At 42.2% G+C, this 14,520-nt stretch overlaps 1 protein-coding gene across 2 annotated transcripts in view; it reads left to right on the top strand.

The window, feature by feature from the left end:
• Positions 1 to 11,427: 11,427 nt before the first annotated feature.
• Positions 11,428 to 14,520, top strand: part of fam151b (family with sequence similarity 151 member B) — a 33,805-nt gene continuing 30,712 nt past the window's right edge. The window contains exon 1 of one of the 2 annotated variants that reach the window (XM_068029590.1): positions 11,428 to 11,489. In XM_068029590.1, coding sequence (XP_067885691.1) covers positions 11,468 to 11,489 — 22 coding nt within the window. In that variant the 5' untranslated portion in view covers positions 11,428 to 11,467. The remainder of the gene's footprint in view (positions 11,490 to 14,520) is intronic. The other variant, XM_068029593.1, reaches the window with a different exon arrangement.

Raw genomic sequence — 14,520 nt, forward strand, 5'->3', positions numbered from 1 at the left:
CTTTTAAACTCTTCTGGCTCTATCACCCTCTGTGGGATTTTTGGGAGTTCTCCAGTGCTCTGCAGTTTGTTACGACCGAAGTGGGAGGAGTGCACTGTTAATTCAGTCCCACTTCTCCACAGGTCACAGCATATCAATAAATTTTACCACTCACTGAAATAGCCGATTAAATGCTCTATTTGTCCTCAGAATAAAGCACACCAACCAGGTTTCTTTAATAAACAACAAAGAAATTATCTGTTTATTATAAAACCAAGTCTTAACCAATAATAAAGTAAATACATACGCAAATTAAGATATTACAGCTCCTTATTTTTTCTCTAGCCCTCACGCACACACAATACTTCCAAAAACCGGTTAACTTGGAAAAAGGATTTTTGTTTACAGCTGTTTCAAAGGAATAAAAGGAATAATTAAAAAAACTTAGACTGCAATGATCTGGAAGGAAGTTCTTTGGTTTGCTGAGGTGTTGGCTGCCACTAGAAATTTTCCAGGTGAGGTTGATGAACAGTCTGTTTGGGTAGGCGTTCAAAGAAATGCAACTGTAGAAGGCTTCACCTAGGTCTTCCATCAGGTGTGTAGCAACAGGTGTCAGTTCTCTGATTCGATGCCAAAGCCCTTTTAAAGATGCAAGGTTTCTTCAAATATTCAGGGTTTATTCAAAATTCAGGAGGCAACAGTACCACTTCATACAAACTTTTGCTTTTCAAGAGCAAAGATTCTTTACAGAGAGGTAATACTTGTCTCGTTCTTTTTCTGATCTCCTGGCAGGTCCATCTCAAATTCCAATTGCCTGCTTTAGTCCAAACCCACTGGCTTTTAAGGTTCAAAATGAAATAGAAAATTTCCAAGAAAGTCCCATGGCAATTATAAATTCTCTCTTCTCACAACACAGAACAAACAAAGAACAGTACAGCACAGTAACAGGTCATTCGGCCCTCCAAGCCTGCGTCGATCTTGATGCCTGTCTAAACTAAAACCTTCTGCACCTCCGGGGACCGCACCCCTCTATTCCCATCCTATTCATGTATTTGTCAAGATGCCTCTTAAACGTCGCTATCGTACCTGCTTCCACCACCTCCCCCGGCAGCAAGTTCCAGGCACTCCACCCTCTGTGTAAAGAACTTGCCTCGCACATCCCCTCTAAACTTTGCCCCTCGCACCTTAAACCTATGTCCCCTAGTAACTGACTCTTCTACCCTGGGAAAAAGCTTCTGACTATCCACACTGTCCATGCCGCTCATAACTTTGTAAACCTCTATCATGTCACCCCTCCACCTCCATCGTTCCAGTGAAAACAATCCGAGTTTATCCAAGCTCTCCTCATAGCTAATGCCCTCCAGACCAGGCAACGTTCTGGTAAACCTCTTCTGTACCCTCTCCAAAGCCTCCACGTCCTTCTGGTAGTGTGGTGACCAGAATTGCACGCAATATTCCAAGTGTGGCCTAACTAAGGCTCTGTACAGCTGCAGCATGACTTGCCAATTTTTATACTCTCTGCCCTGACCGATGAAGGCAAGCATGCCGTATGCCTTCTTGACTATCTTATTCCACCTGCGTTGCCACTTTTAGTCACCTGTGGACCTGTATGCCCAGATCTCTCTGCTTGTCAATACTCCTAAGGGTTCTGCCATTTACTGTATACTTCCCACCTGTATTAGATCTTCCAAAATGCATTACCTCACATTTGTCCGGATTAAACTCCATCTGCCATTTCTCCGCCCAAGTCTCCAACCGATCTATATTCTGCTGTATCCTCTGACAATCCTCATCACTATCCGTAACTCCACCAACCTTTGTGTCGTCCGCAAACTTACTAATCAGACCAGCTACATTTTCCTCCAAATCATTTATATATACTACAAAGAGCAAAGGTCCCAGCACAGATCCCTGCGGAACACCACTAGTCACATCCCTCCATTCAGAAAAGCACCCTTCCACTGCTACCCTCTATCTTCCATGACAGAGCCAGTTCTGTATCCATCTTGCCAGCTCACCTCTGATCCCGTGTGACTTCACCTTTTGTACCAGTCTGCCATGAGGTACCTTGTCAAAGGCTTTACTGAAGTCCATATAGATGACATGCACTGCCCTTCCTTCATCAATCATCTTTTTCACTTCTTCAAAAAACTCAATCAAATTAGTGAGACACGACCTCCCCTTCACAAAACCATGCTGCCTCTCGCTAATAAGTTCGATTGTCTTCCTTAGACTCGGGTGGTGCTGGAGGACTGTAGAATTGTAAGCGTTACACCGTTGTTCAAAAAAGGGTGTAAAGATAAGCGCAGTAATTACAGGCCAGTCAGTTTAACTTTGGTAGTGGGAAAACTTCTAGAAAGAATAATTTGGGACAAAATCCATCGTCACATGGACAAATGCAGGTTAATTAAGGAAAGCCAGCGTAGATTTCTTAAGGGAAAATCATGTTTAATAAACTTGCTGGAGTTTTTTGAGGAGGTAACAGCGAGGGTTCATGAGGGCAATACTGTTGATGCGGTGTACATGGACTTTCAAAAGGCATTTGATACTGTGCCACACAACAGACTTGTGAGCAAGCTTATAGCTCATGGAATAAAAGGAACGATAGCAACATGGATACGAAATTGGCTGAGTAACAGGAAACAGAGTAGTGGTTAATTGATGTTTTTCGGGTTGAAGGAAGGTTTGTAGTGGAGTTCCCCAGGGATCAGTGTTGGGACCCTTGATTTTCCTGATACATATTAATGACCTAGATCTTGATGTACGCGGCACAATTTCAAAGTTTGCAGATGATGCAAATCTTGGAAGCATTGTGAACTGTGAGGAGGATAGTGTAGAACTTCAAAAGGACATAGACAAGTTGGTGGAATGGGCAGATGAAGTTCAATGCAGAGAAATGTGAAGTGATTCATTTTGGTAGGAAGGACATGGAGAGTCAATATAGAATAAAGGGTACAATTCTAAAGGGGCTGCAGGAGCAGAGGCACTTGGGTGTATATGTGCATAAATCATTGAAGGTGGCAGGACAGGTTGAGAGAGTGGTTTATAAAGCATATGGTATCCTGGGCTTTATTAATAGGGGCATAGAGTACCAGAGCAAGGCAGTTATGTTGAACTTGTATAAGACTCTAGTTCGGCCTCAGTGGGAGTATTGCGTCCAGTTCTGGGCACCACACTTTAGGAAAGACGTGAGGGTATTGGAGAGAGTAAAGAAAAGATTCACAAGAATGGTTCCAGGAATGAGGAATTTCAGTTATGAAGATAGATTGGAGAAGTTAGGACTTTTTTCTGTGGAGAAGAGAAGGCCGAGAGGTGATTTGATAGAGGCATTCATATTCATGAGGGGTCTGGACAGAGTAGATAGAGAGAAACTGTTCCCACTCGTGAAAGGATCAAGAACGAGAGGGCACAGATTTAAAATATTTGGTAAGAGAAGCAAAAGTGACACGAGGGAAAACTTTTTCACACAACAAGTGGTTAAGGTCTGGAATGCGCTGCCTGAGAACCTGGTGGAGGCAGATTCAATTGGAGCATTCAACAGGGAATTAGACAGTTATATGAAAAGAAAGAATGTGCAAGGTTATGGTGAGAAGGCAGGGGGATGGAACTGAGGGAATTCCTCTTTCGGAGAGCCAGTGTGGACACAATAGGCCAAATGGCTGCCTTCTGCACTGTAACGATTCTGTGATAGAATCAATTTGGGTGGAGCTCAGAAACAGCAAGGGGCAGCAAACATTGGTGGGAGTTGTTTATACGCTGCCAAACAGTAGTGGTATGTTGGGTACAATATAAATCAGGAAATTAGAGGTGTATTTAACATGGGTAATACAGTAATAATGAGTGACTTCAATTTACATATAGACTGAGTAGCCCTAATCAGCACTAATGCTGTGGAGGATGAATTCCCAGAGTGTGTACGAAATGGGTTTCTGGAGCAGTACGTTGAAGGACCAACTAGGGATCAGGCTATTTTCGATTTAGTATTGTGTAATGAGAGGGGCTTGCTGTAAAGGAGTCTTTGTGAAATAGTAACCATAATATGATAGAATGTTACATTAAGTTTGAAAGTGATATAGTTCATTCTGAAACTAGGGTCTTAAATCTGAACAAAAGAAACTATGAAGGCATGAGGGGTAAGTTGGCTATGGTGGATTGGGAAAATACACTCAAAGATTTGACAGACGGGCAATGGCAGATATTTTTTTTAAAGTATCACATGGTCTACAACAAATATACATTCCTCTAAGACACAAAAACCCAACAGGAAAGATGAATCAACCAAACAAACAATAACAAAAGAAGTTAAAGATTACATTAGATTAAAGGAAGTGGCTTATAATATTGCCAGAAAAAGTGGTAAGCCCGAGGGTTGTGAGCAATTTAGAATCCAGCAAAGGATGACCAAGAAACTGACAAAGAAAGGGAAAAGAGAATGTGAATGCAAGCTAGCAAGAAACATAAAGGCAGACTGTAAAAGCTTCTTTAGTCATGTGAAAAGGAAAAGATTAGCAAGGACAAATGTGGGTCCATTACAGGTGGAGAGAGGTAAAATTATAATGGGGAATAGAGAAATGGCAGAGAAACAGAATGATTACTTTGTGTCTGTCTTCACAGAGGAAGATATAGAAAATCTCCCAAAATACTAGGGAACCAAGGGACTTGTGAAAATGAGGAACTGAAAGAAATAGTATTAATAAAGAGGTAGTACTCTCAAAATTAACTGGATTGAAGGTTGATAAATCCCCTGAACCAGATGAGCTACAACCCAGAGTTTTGAAGGCAGTGACTATAGAGATAGTGGATGCATTGCTGGTTATCTTGCAAAATTCTATGGATTCTGGAAAGGTTCCTACAGACTGAATAGTATCTATTTAAGAAAGGAGGGAGAGAAAAAATGGAGAACTACAGACCTGTTAGTTTGACATCGGTAGTAGGGAAAATGGTAGAATCTATTATAAAGGATGTGATAACTAGACACTTAGAAAATAATATGATTGGGCAGAGTCACCATGGATTTATGAAATGGAAATCATGTTTGACAAACCTATTGCAGTTTTTTGAGGATGTTACTTGTAGTATAGATAAAGGAAAACCAGTAGATGATGTATTTGGATTTTCAGAAAGCTTTTGATAAGGTCCCACAAAGGAAGTTAATAAACAAAATTAGAGCACATGGGATTGGGGGTAATATACTGGTACGGATTGAGAATTGGTTAAAGGACAGAAAACAAAGTAGGAATAAATGGGTCATTTACAGGATGGCAGGCTGTCAATAATGGGGTATCGCAAAGATCAGTGCTGGGGTCACAGCTATTCACAATCTAAAGAAATGATTTGGATGTGGGCACCAAATGTAAGATTTCCAAATTTGCTGATGACGCAAAGCTAGATGGGAATGTAAGTTGTGAGGAGGATGCAAGGAGGCTTCAAGGGGACTTGGACTGGCTAATTGGATGGGCAAGAACATGGCAGATGGAATATAATGTGTGAAATTCTCCACTTCAGTAGAAAAAACAAAAAGAGTATTTCTTAAATGGTGAGAGATTGGAAAGTGATGTCCAAAGGGACCTGGGTGTCCTTGTTCATGAATCACTAAAAGCCAGCATGCAGGTGCAGCAAGCAATTAGGAAGGCAAATGGTATGTTGGCCTTCATCGCAAGAGGTTTTGAGTACAGGAGTAAAGAAGTCTTGCTGCAATTGTACAGAGCCTTGATGAGACCGCACCGGAAGTATTGTGTACAGTTTTGGTCTCCTCTTCTAAGGATGGATATATTTGCCACTAAAGGCCAGCTACCCAACCTGAACTGACGACATGTGTCGGGTCACACTTCCGGGTCCGGCCTTCGAGCTCGGCTCGGGTCGGGTCGGACTCCCTCAATCACAACCTCAGGTAAGTGGCTCCAAAGTTAATGTAATTTTTTGACTGGAAAGGTGGTTTTGTTATTTTAAGCTTGTGCAGATCAGCAACAAAGTGAAAAATGGAAGGTAGGTTAACTGATGGTCGGGTCGGGCGCGGGAAAAAATGGAAGGACTCGGGCCGGGTCGGGGTCGGAAATGGTTCTGTCAGGCTCGGGTCGGGTTTCATTTGCAGACCCAAGCCGGCCTTTATTTGCCACACGGAGTGCAACGGAGGTTCACCAGATTAACGGTGGGATTGTCTTATGTGGTGAGATTGAGGAAACTGGGCCTGCATTCTCTAGTTTTGAAGAATGTGAAGTGATCTAACTGAAACTTACAAAATTCTTACAGGGTGTGACCAGGTGAATGTAGACAGGATGTTTCCCCTGGCTGGTGAGTCTAGAACCAGGGAACATAGTCTCAGAATAAGGGGTAAGCCATTTAAGACTCTGATGAGGAGGAATTTCTTCACTCAGAAGGTGGTGAACCTTTGGAATTCTCTACCCCAGAGGACGGTGGAAGCTCAATCATTGAGCATGTTCAAGATAGAAATCGATAGATATCTGGATACTAGTTACATCAAGGAATATGGGGATAGCGTAGGAAAATGGCATTGAGGATTTTATCATTCAGCAAAGCAAATGCACTGTCACATTGTTTTTAAATCTCTTTTTATCTTCAACTGGTCTGCTTGCTTTAAAATTAGTTTTTAGTAAATTTATAAAACAAAGCATTTTTATAAAATACTGGTTACTGGTGGTGGGATCCTTGTCCCTTGCCTCTTTTTAAATTGTAAAACGGATGTATAATTTAAAACTTCTGGTGATAAGTGTCAAGCGTTTTAAGTTTGTGTTACATATGAGACGGACCTTAAAAGACATGGGCTATTTTGGGGCTTTATTTGAGCTATTGGCCAATCTAAAATGATTATTTTTCTATTACACTTGGTGTTATTTTGTAATGCCTTTGCTTTTTTTGGAAATTCTATTCAAATATTCTTCGGAATTAGCTTCAATTTTTTTTTAGGGACACTTATTAAACAGTTAATCTTAAACTCTTTCTCTAGGAATGTATTTATTTTTGTATGGTTTTTATAGTTTTATATACTGTCAAGTTTGGTACTATGAAGATGGGAAAATGACTGCATAGGAAAATCATGTTTGGAAATTAAATAAGATATAGAAATCTGATTACCCATAGGAAAAAAATATCGTGCTTTTGTCTCTTGTTGCACAGCTTGCTACATAAACTTCCCTAATGTGCTTTTATAAAACCACAATGAATAATTAAACCAACCCTAGATTTCTTTACCTATTTCAACTGTATAACTATGTTAATATCTTTAACTTTCTCCTGGTTATGCATTTTGTTCAGTACTATCATAGAATATCTTTTAAAAATGTGGAAGGAGAATAATTGATATAGCAACATTCAGAATTGTTAAAAGTTACTGACTGGAGTAATTGCGTTGAATGCAAGCTAAAAGTATTTTGTGTCTCATCCATTGTTATATTTGCAAATTATTTTTCTCCCTTTTTGTGGTCTTTGCCTTTACTATCTTCAGCTGAAAGAATGGACATAACCCTACTCTTGACTGATTAATGCAAAGAATTACATAAAATATTGTTACGATCAGGTAAAGAGGGGTCGAAGGGCTCCCCTCTTGTCCCTCTCCTTGTTTGACCACAAATGAGTTATTTCTTTTTTAATGTGGATATATTTGCCAATACAGAGAGTGTTTAACTACTTACATGCTATGATCATAAAAAGAACCAATTGGACAGGTTTTCTTGAGTTTAACAAAAAAAAAGAGGTTAGCTTTATTGTACTTAAACCAATCTAAGAAAAATAATAAAATATGCTCCAACTTACACACACACTTGAGGTTCACAAACACACACAGGTTACAGAGTAGGGAAGGATAGATTGGTCAGATTAGAGTCTGGAGCAATAAAAAGGGATATACAGTCTGTGGAGGTTAGTGACTCGGCTGGCTTCAGGCTGAATTCGGTGGTCCTGAGGCTTCCAGTTTGCATATGTGGACAGCTGATTTGGTGGTTCTCCTGGAGACAGTGATGCAGATGATTTCCTTTACTGCAGCAGTGATAGGCCTAGGTGGCTACGACCATCAGACAGGGTTTGAAGCTTGCAAGGCGGACTGGAGAGGGAGGAGGGACCCCACTTGGGTCTTCTCTTGTCGGTGTCTAGCTGCTTGTCTGGTTGCTGTAGAGAAAACACCAGCTTAAACACACAGATGGTGGACCTGTCACATAACTGTCACCCAATGATTCAACATGATAGCTATCAGTGTGTATTCCCTCTTGCAACTTAATTAGTTTATGTCTAGAAATTCCCTTCTCTCAACTTGGGTCCCATTGGTCAAGTGATCAGGTTTGAGTGGTTCATCTCCACCAGTTTAATATCCCAAGCGATTGCCTTAATGGCTTGCTAATAGGAGAAGGATAGGTAGTTCACTCTGATTCCCCAGGTCATTGTTCTTGAAGGAAGTGGGCAGACAACTTGTGGCCACCTCGATGCATTGCAATGTGGAATATAGTGATGCAAATTAGGGTGGCTATCTTAGCTGCTAGTAGTCACTTTTTATCTGTTCCTTTTTTCCAGCTGGTGGATTAAAAAATCATCATTGGGCATAGCATGTTTCCGTGACAATACACAGCACAGAAACAGGACATTCAGTCCAACCACTCCATGGCAGGATTTATTCTCCACTCAATCCTTTCTCCCTCATATACTTGTATAGCTTTCCTGTTAGTGCATTTGTACTTATTGCCTCTAGCCAGTTCCACATTCTCCCCACTTTCTGGGTAAAGAAGTTTCTTCTGAATTCCATATTTGATTTCTTGGCATGAGGTTCGTGAGAACATCCCATATGATAGCCATTTTTTCTCTGCTCTTCCATGTGGGGGAACATCTGGCCAGGGAGGTCATAACTATAACTTGAGGGCCATATCTGGGCTGTAAAGAGTTATGCTGCATAGGCAACACTGTTCTATTTGTGCTTAAATTTCTTCCTCATTGCTTAATCCTGTTCTTGAATTTTGTAGGTCTGGATGTTTGGGAAGGGCTGTTTGTAGCACTCCTGCATCTTTGGATAAATTTTAAATCACATCATCAAGATCTTATAGTAGCAGCAGCAGAAGATACAAGTACATTTATAGAAATATTGATTTAAATCTTAGATGTGGCCCAGGAGGCTCTAATATATGCACATCTAAGCATCCAATGAAGACAAGTTTGGATATGGAAAAAAATAGGACCCCTAGCCTTAATAACAATTGGTCATTTGGAACAAACTTGAAGATTATCTTATGAAAGTAACCTAGTAAATTGTAGTCAGCATGGTTACAAAAGAGGTATTTCTTGATTGACCAATCTGATATTTTTAAGCAAGTGATATCCCAAGTTAATTGGAAGTTCATAAAAGCATAGGCTTTTACAGTACAGAAGGTGGCTACTTGATTCAATGTGCCTGTGCTGGCTCCCAGAAAAAAGCAATCCACATCGTATTCAACAACCCAAGAAAAGGTGAGTTGTGACTTGAGCATATCTGACACACAACTACTTTAGCCATCCATCACTAAATCGGGTAAGGACTACACAAAGTGCTACTGGGCCTCCCTCTCGTTTTCCAAAATGGCGCACTACTTCAGGGTTATCCAAGATAACACCCGGTTTCTTTTCTCCACTACCAATCATCTCCTTAAATCTCTGACAAGAACACAAGAAATAGGAGCAGGAGTAGACCATATGGCCCATCGAACCTGGCCCCTCCATTCTCACTTCCAAGTGCAAGGAACTCATGAATTTCTTTATCACTGATTGGAACCATCCACTCGGGTATCTCTGGTGCATGTCCCTTTTTTCCACCAACAACCGACTCCATCTCTGCACCACCTGCCTCAACCTTCCCACTGCCTCTGTTGTTAGACTGCTTGTCCAACATCCAGTCTTCGATGAAGTGCAGTCTGCTCCAGATAAACTTTAGGAAGACATGCCATCAAATTTGACCCCCTCCACAAGCTCTGTACACTTGCTATTGATTCCATCCCCTTCTTGCCCTCTCTCTCAGGCTGAACAAGACCATTCACAACCAGTGTCTTTTTCAGCCACAAGTTGAGTTTCCAACCCCATATTAAGGGGAACAGATAGGGTAGATTGGGAGAAATGATTTCAACTGGTTGGGAAGTCTAGGATTAGGAGAACCTAGTCAAAATATTAGAGCCAGACCTTTTAGGAGTGAAATTAGGAATCACTTCTTCATGCAAAGGGCAGTAGGAGTTTGGAATGTTCTTTTGGAACTTTCTTCCACAAATGACAATAGATGCTATTTTTGTTAGCCAAAGGTATTAGAGATATGGGGAAAGCCGGATATATGGAGTTAGATCACAGATCAGCTGTATTCTCATTGAATGGCAGAACAGGCTTTACGGACTAAATGGCTTATTTCTGTAATGTTCCTATATTCTCTCCATCACAAAGGTCACTTACATCCACCTTTGCCTCTGCTGAAACTCTCAGCCAAGCCTTTGTCACCTCCAGAACTGACTGTTCCAATTCTCGCCTGGCCAACCTCCTTCAACTTCAGCTCATCCAAAACTCTGCTAGCTGCTATCCTATCCTGCACTATGTCCCACTCACTTATCAGCCTGTCCTTCCTGGTGTATATTAACTTACAATTCCCCTCACCACCCCCAGACTCTCAGTGCCTCTACTCAAAATTGTCATCCTCATGTTTAAATCCTTGTATGGCTTCGCCCTGCGATCCTTCTTGTACTCTCTATTCCTCTGTCTTTGGCTGCATCTTCAATGGCTATACCTTCCGGTATCTTGTCCTCCACCCTCTGGCATTTCCTCCTTAAAGACCCACACCTCCCACTCCTCTAAGGTCCCCCTTAAAACCCACCACTTTGACCAAGCTTTTGGTCATCCCTTCTAACATCTCCTTCTTTGTCTTGGCATCCATTTTTGCTGGATTACACCTGCGAAGGACCTTGGGTTGTTTCCTGTGTTAAAATCCCGAAATCAACGCAAGTTGTTCATGCAAAACAAAATACAGCGCAAGTTCACTGCGTGTCCTATAGAGGACTTATGAAAACTTGAAAAATTGGCACCATTTTCATTACAGCAGCAGAGCTAATTGAATAGAGTTGTTTAAAAATTTATGAAGGGATGAGACAGATAGGAAGCGACTGTTTGTAGCGATTGAGAGGTCGAGGAAGACATAGACGCAATAATACATGGAAAAGATTGAGGGCGGGCAGCGAGAGAAACATTGATACAGGGTTGTAAGGCTGTGGAATGCACTATTACAGTTAATGACATTCATGTCAACATTTAAGAAAAGGTTAGATATGTGGTTGAGAGAATAAGATAGAAAAAGGATGCAAGAACAGAATGAGATTATGACCACTGCCAATGAGGAACATAACCACTAAGGCGGACAGAAGTTGGATTAAATAGTTTGGGTTCCCTGTTACAAATCCCAGCTGTCCGGATAGCCCCGCCCTCGGGCACGCTGACCTACGCAAGCAGTGGGCGGTGTCAGCTGCTGTTCCTGTGCGGCTGGCGAATGATGGAAGGCTACAAGCGAGGTAAGTAGTAATATCCTCACAGCTGCTGTCTGGTCGATTGAGTATTTACAGCAATTTTATTTTGAATTACTAGTTAAAGTTGAACCTCGCCGCTAGACACGGCATTTGAAAGCTCGTGGGGCTGAGGATGGCCTTAGTACAGCGTCATCCTGCGAGTAAAGATGAGCGGATCCCCGCGGCCAAGATCGGCCGAGCTGAGCCTGGCGGAGGTGGAGCCGGGGAGGAGTGGACCTGGTGGGGGTGGGGGTGGGCGAGGGGGCGGCCGAGCTGAGCCTGGCGGAGGTGGAGCCGGGGAGGAGTGGACCTGAACGGGGTGGGGTGGCCGAGCAAAGCCCGGCGGGGCCGCCGCCGCTTTCACTACATTGGGGCAATAGCTGGTGTGATCTCGTGGCAAGCGGCAGGTGCATCAGGCCGCTCCATTTGAGCTCACCAAGATGCTGAATTGAACTAAAGTAAGAACAGAAAGTATTGGAACTACTCAGCAGGTTTGGCAGCTTCTGCGAAGAGAGCGAGTTAACATTTCAGGTCTGTGAACTGGTTCTGATGAGTGGGCACGGACCTGAAACGTTAACTCTGCTTCTCTCTGCATAGGTGCCGCCAGACCAGCTGAGTATTTCCAGCACTTTCTGTTATTATTGTATTGTTACCTACCCGGTCTCTAGCCAGAGCATTAGCTACAATGGCTTCTCTTTCCACTCTCATACTGCTACTGCTGGAGTCCTCCAGGAATCCATCCTTGGCCCTATCTTATTTCTCATCCACATGCAACCCTACAGCAGCATCATCCAGATACCATCAGGTTCCACATGTACGTTACGACAGCCAGCTCTGCCTCACCACCATACCTCTTAACCCCTTCACTGTCTCTAATTCGTCACTGCGTGTCCAACATTCAGTCCTGGATAAGCAGAAATTGCCTCCAACTAAGCATTGGGAAGAATAAAGCCATTTTCTTAAGTCCCCGCCACCAACTCTATCCCTTTCACTGGTAACTGCCTGAGGCTGAACCGTCCTGTTCAGTACCTTAGTATCATATTTGACCCTGAGATCAGCTTCTAACCATATATCTGCTCCATTAACACCTACTTTCACATTGCCTGTCTCCGCCCTTGAATTAGCTGAAATCCTCACCTTTGTTACCTCGAGTCTTGAGTATTTCACTGCTCACCTGGCCAGCCTCCTATCTACCACTTTACATAAACTTCGGCTCATCCAAAAATGTGCTGCGCGTATCCTAACTCTCAAGTCCCATTTGCCCATCACCCTGGTGCTGGCTGGCCTACATTGGCTTGCAGTCCAGCAACATCTCCATTTAAAAATGTTCAACCTTGTTTTGAAATACTTCCATGGCCTTGTCCTTCCTGATCACTGTAATCACAAAATCACACAATAGTTAAAGGACAGAAGGAGGCGATTCGGCCCATTGTATCTGCACCGGCTTTCCAAAAGAGCAATTCACCTTGTGCCATTCCCCTGCCTTCTCCCCATATCCCGCCACATTCTTCCATTTCATGTAACAATTTAATTCCCTTTCGAATGCTTCAATTGAACCTGCCTCCACCACACTCTCAGCCATTGAATTCCAGACCTTAACCACTCGCTGTGTGAAAAAGTTTTTCCTCATGTCGCTTTTGCTTCTCTTACCCTTTACTTTAAATCTATGCCCGCTCGTTCTCGATCCTTTCATGAGTGGGAACAGTTTCTCCTTATCTACTCTGTCCAGACCCCTCATGATTTTGAATACCTGTATCAAATCACCTCTCAGCCTTCTCTTCTCCAAGGAAAACAGTCCCAATTTCTCCAATCTATTTTCATAACTGAAGTCCCTCATCCCTGGAATCATTCTTGTGAATCTTTTCTGTACTGTCTCAAAGCCCTCATATCTTTCCTGAAGTGTAGCGCCTGGAACTGGACACACTAGCTGAGGCCGAACTAATATCTTATACAAGTTCAACATAACTTCCTTGCTCTTGTACGCTATGCCCCTATTAATAAAGCCCAGGATACTGTATGCTTTATTAACCACACTCTCAACCTGTCCTGCCACCTTCAATGACTTGTGCACATGTACACCCAGGTCTCTCTGCTCCTGCACCCCCTTTAGAATTGTACCCTTTATTTTATATTGTCTCTCCATTTTCTTCCTACCAAAATGAATCATTTCACATTTCTCTGCATTGAACTTCATCTGTCACCTATCCGCCCATTCCACCAACTTGTCTATGTCCTTTTGCAGTTCTACACTATCTTCTTCACAGTTTACAATGCTTCTAAGTTTCATATCATCTGCAAACTTTGAAATTGTGCCCAAGTATTACAAGTGCCTCTATATTTTTAAGTATCTTTTTGAGGACTCATGTATTTTACAGCTGGACATTGGTTTATTTTTTGAAAACTGAAAAGACTCACTCCATGGATGACTTTTTACCAGGGTCACAGAGGTCTGGCTTTGAAAATGAACAGTTACTGGAAGGCACCTGTTTTCAAATAGTTACCCAGCAGGGGTTGTTTTTGACTTGGGGAAGATGTTTACAGAGAAGTGACAGGTCAAGATTTATAGAGGTCAGGAGGCTTGCCTCTTCTGGCATTGTTTATAGTTTTGCTTTGGACAGTGAGTTGGGATAGGGACAATGGTTTGAAAAGTCAGTTGGAGAAAACTTGCCAAGAACAAACCACTCCAACACAGTCTGTTCCAGCAGTTTAAAAAAGCCTGCTAGTTTTCCATCTCTCAAGAAGCTGAGAAGCAAGTGTAAGAAGCAGACTGAAACTGTTGCAGCATTTCTGCTGTAAGGCCTGTCTCTGAAACCTTTGTTGCTGCATTTCCTGGAAAGCCTACCCAAGCATATCTTCAACTTTGCCTGAAAAGAACTATTCTAGGGAGATCCCAGTGACAGCATTTGGGACACCAAACCAAAACAAAGGACATCTTTCCATATCTTCTCTTTTTTTCTTCAAGAATTAGCAAATATTTAACCCAAGTGTTTTTTTTTTCGGTTTTTTTTGTAATAGAGCTCTAAGATAAAAATCCCTG

The sequence above is a fragment of the Heterodontus francisci genome, chromosome 4 (assembly GCF_036365525.1).
Source record: "Heterodontus francisci isolate sHetFra1 chromosome 4, sHetFra1.hap1, whole genome shotgun sequence".
In the NCBI taxonomy this organism is placed as follows: Eukaryota; Metazoa; Chordata; class Chondrichthyes; order Heterodontiformes; family Heterodontidae; genus Heterodontus; species Heterodontus francisci.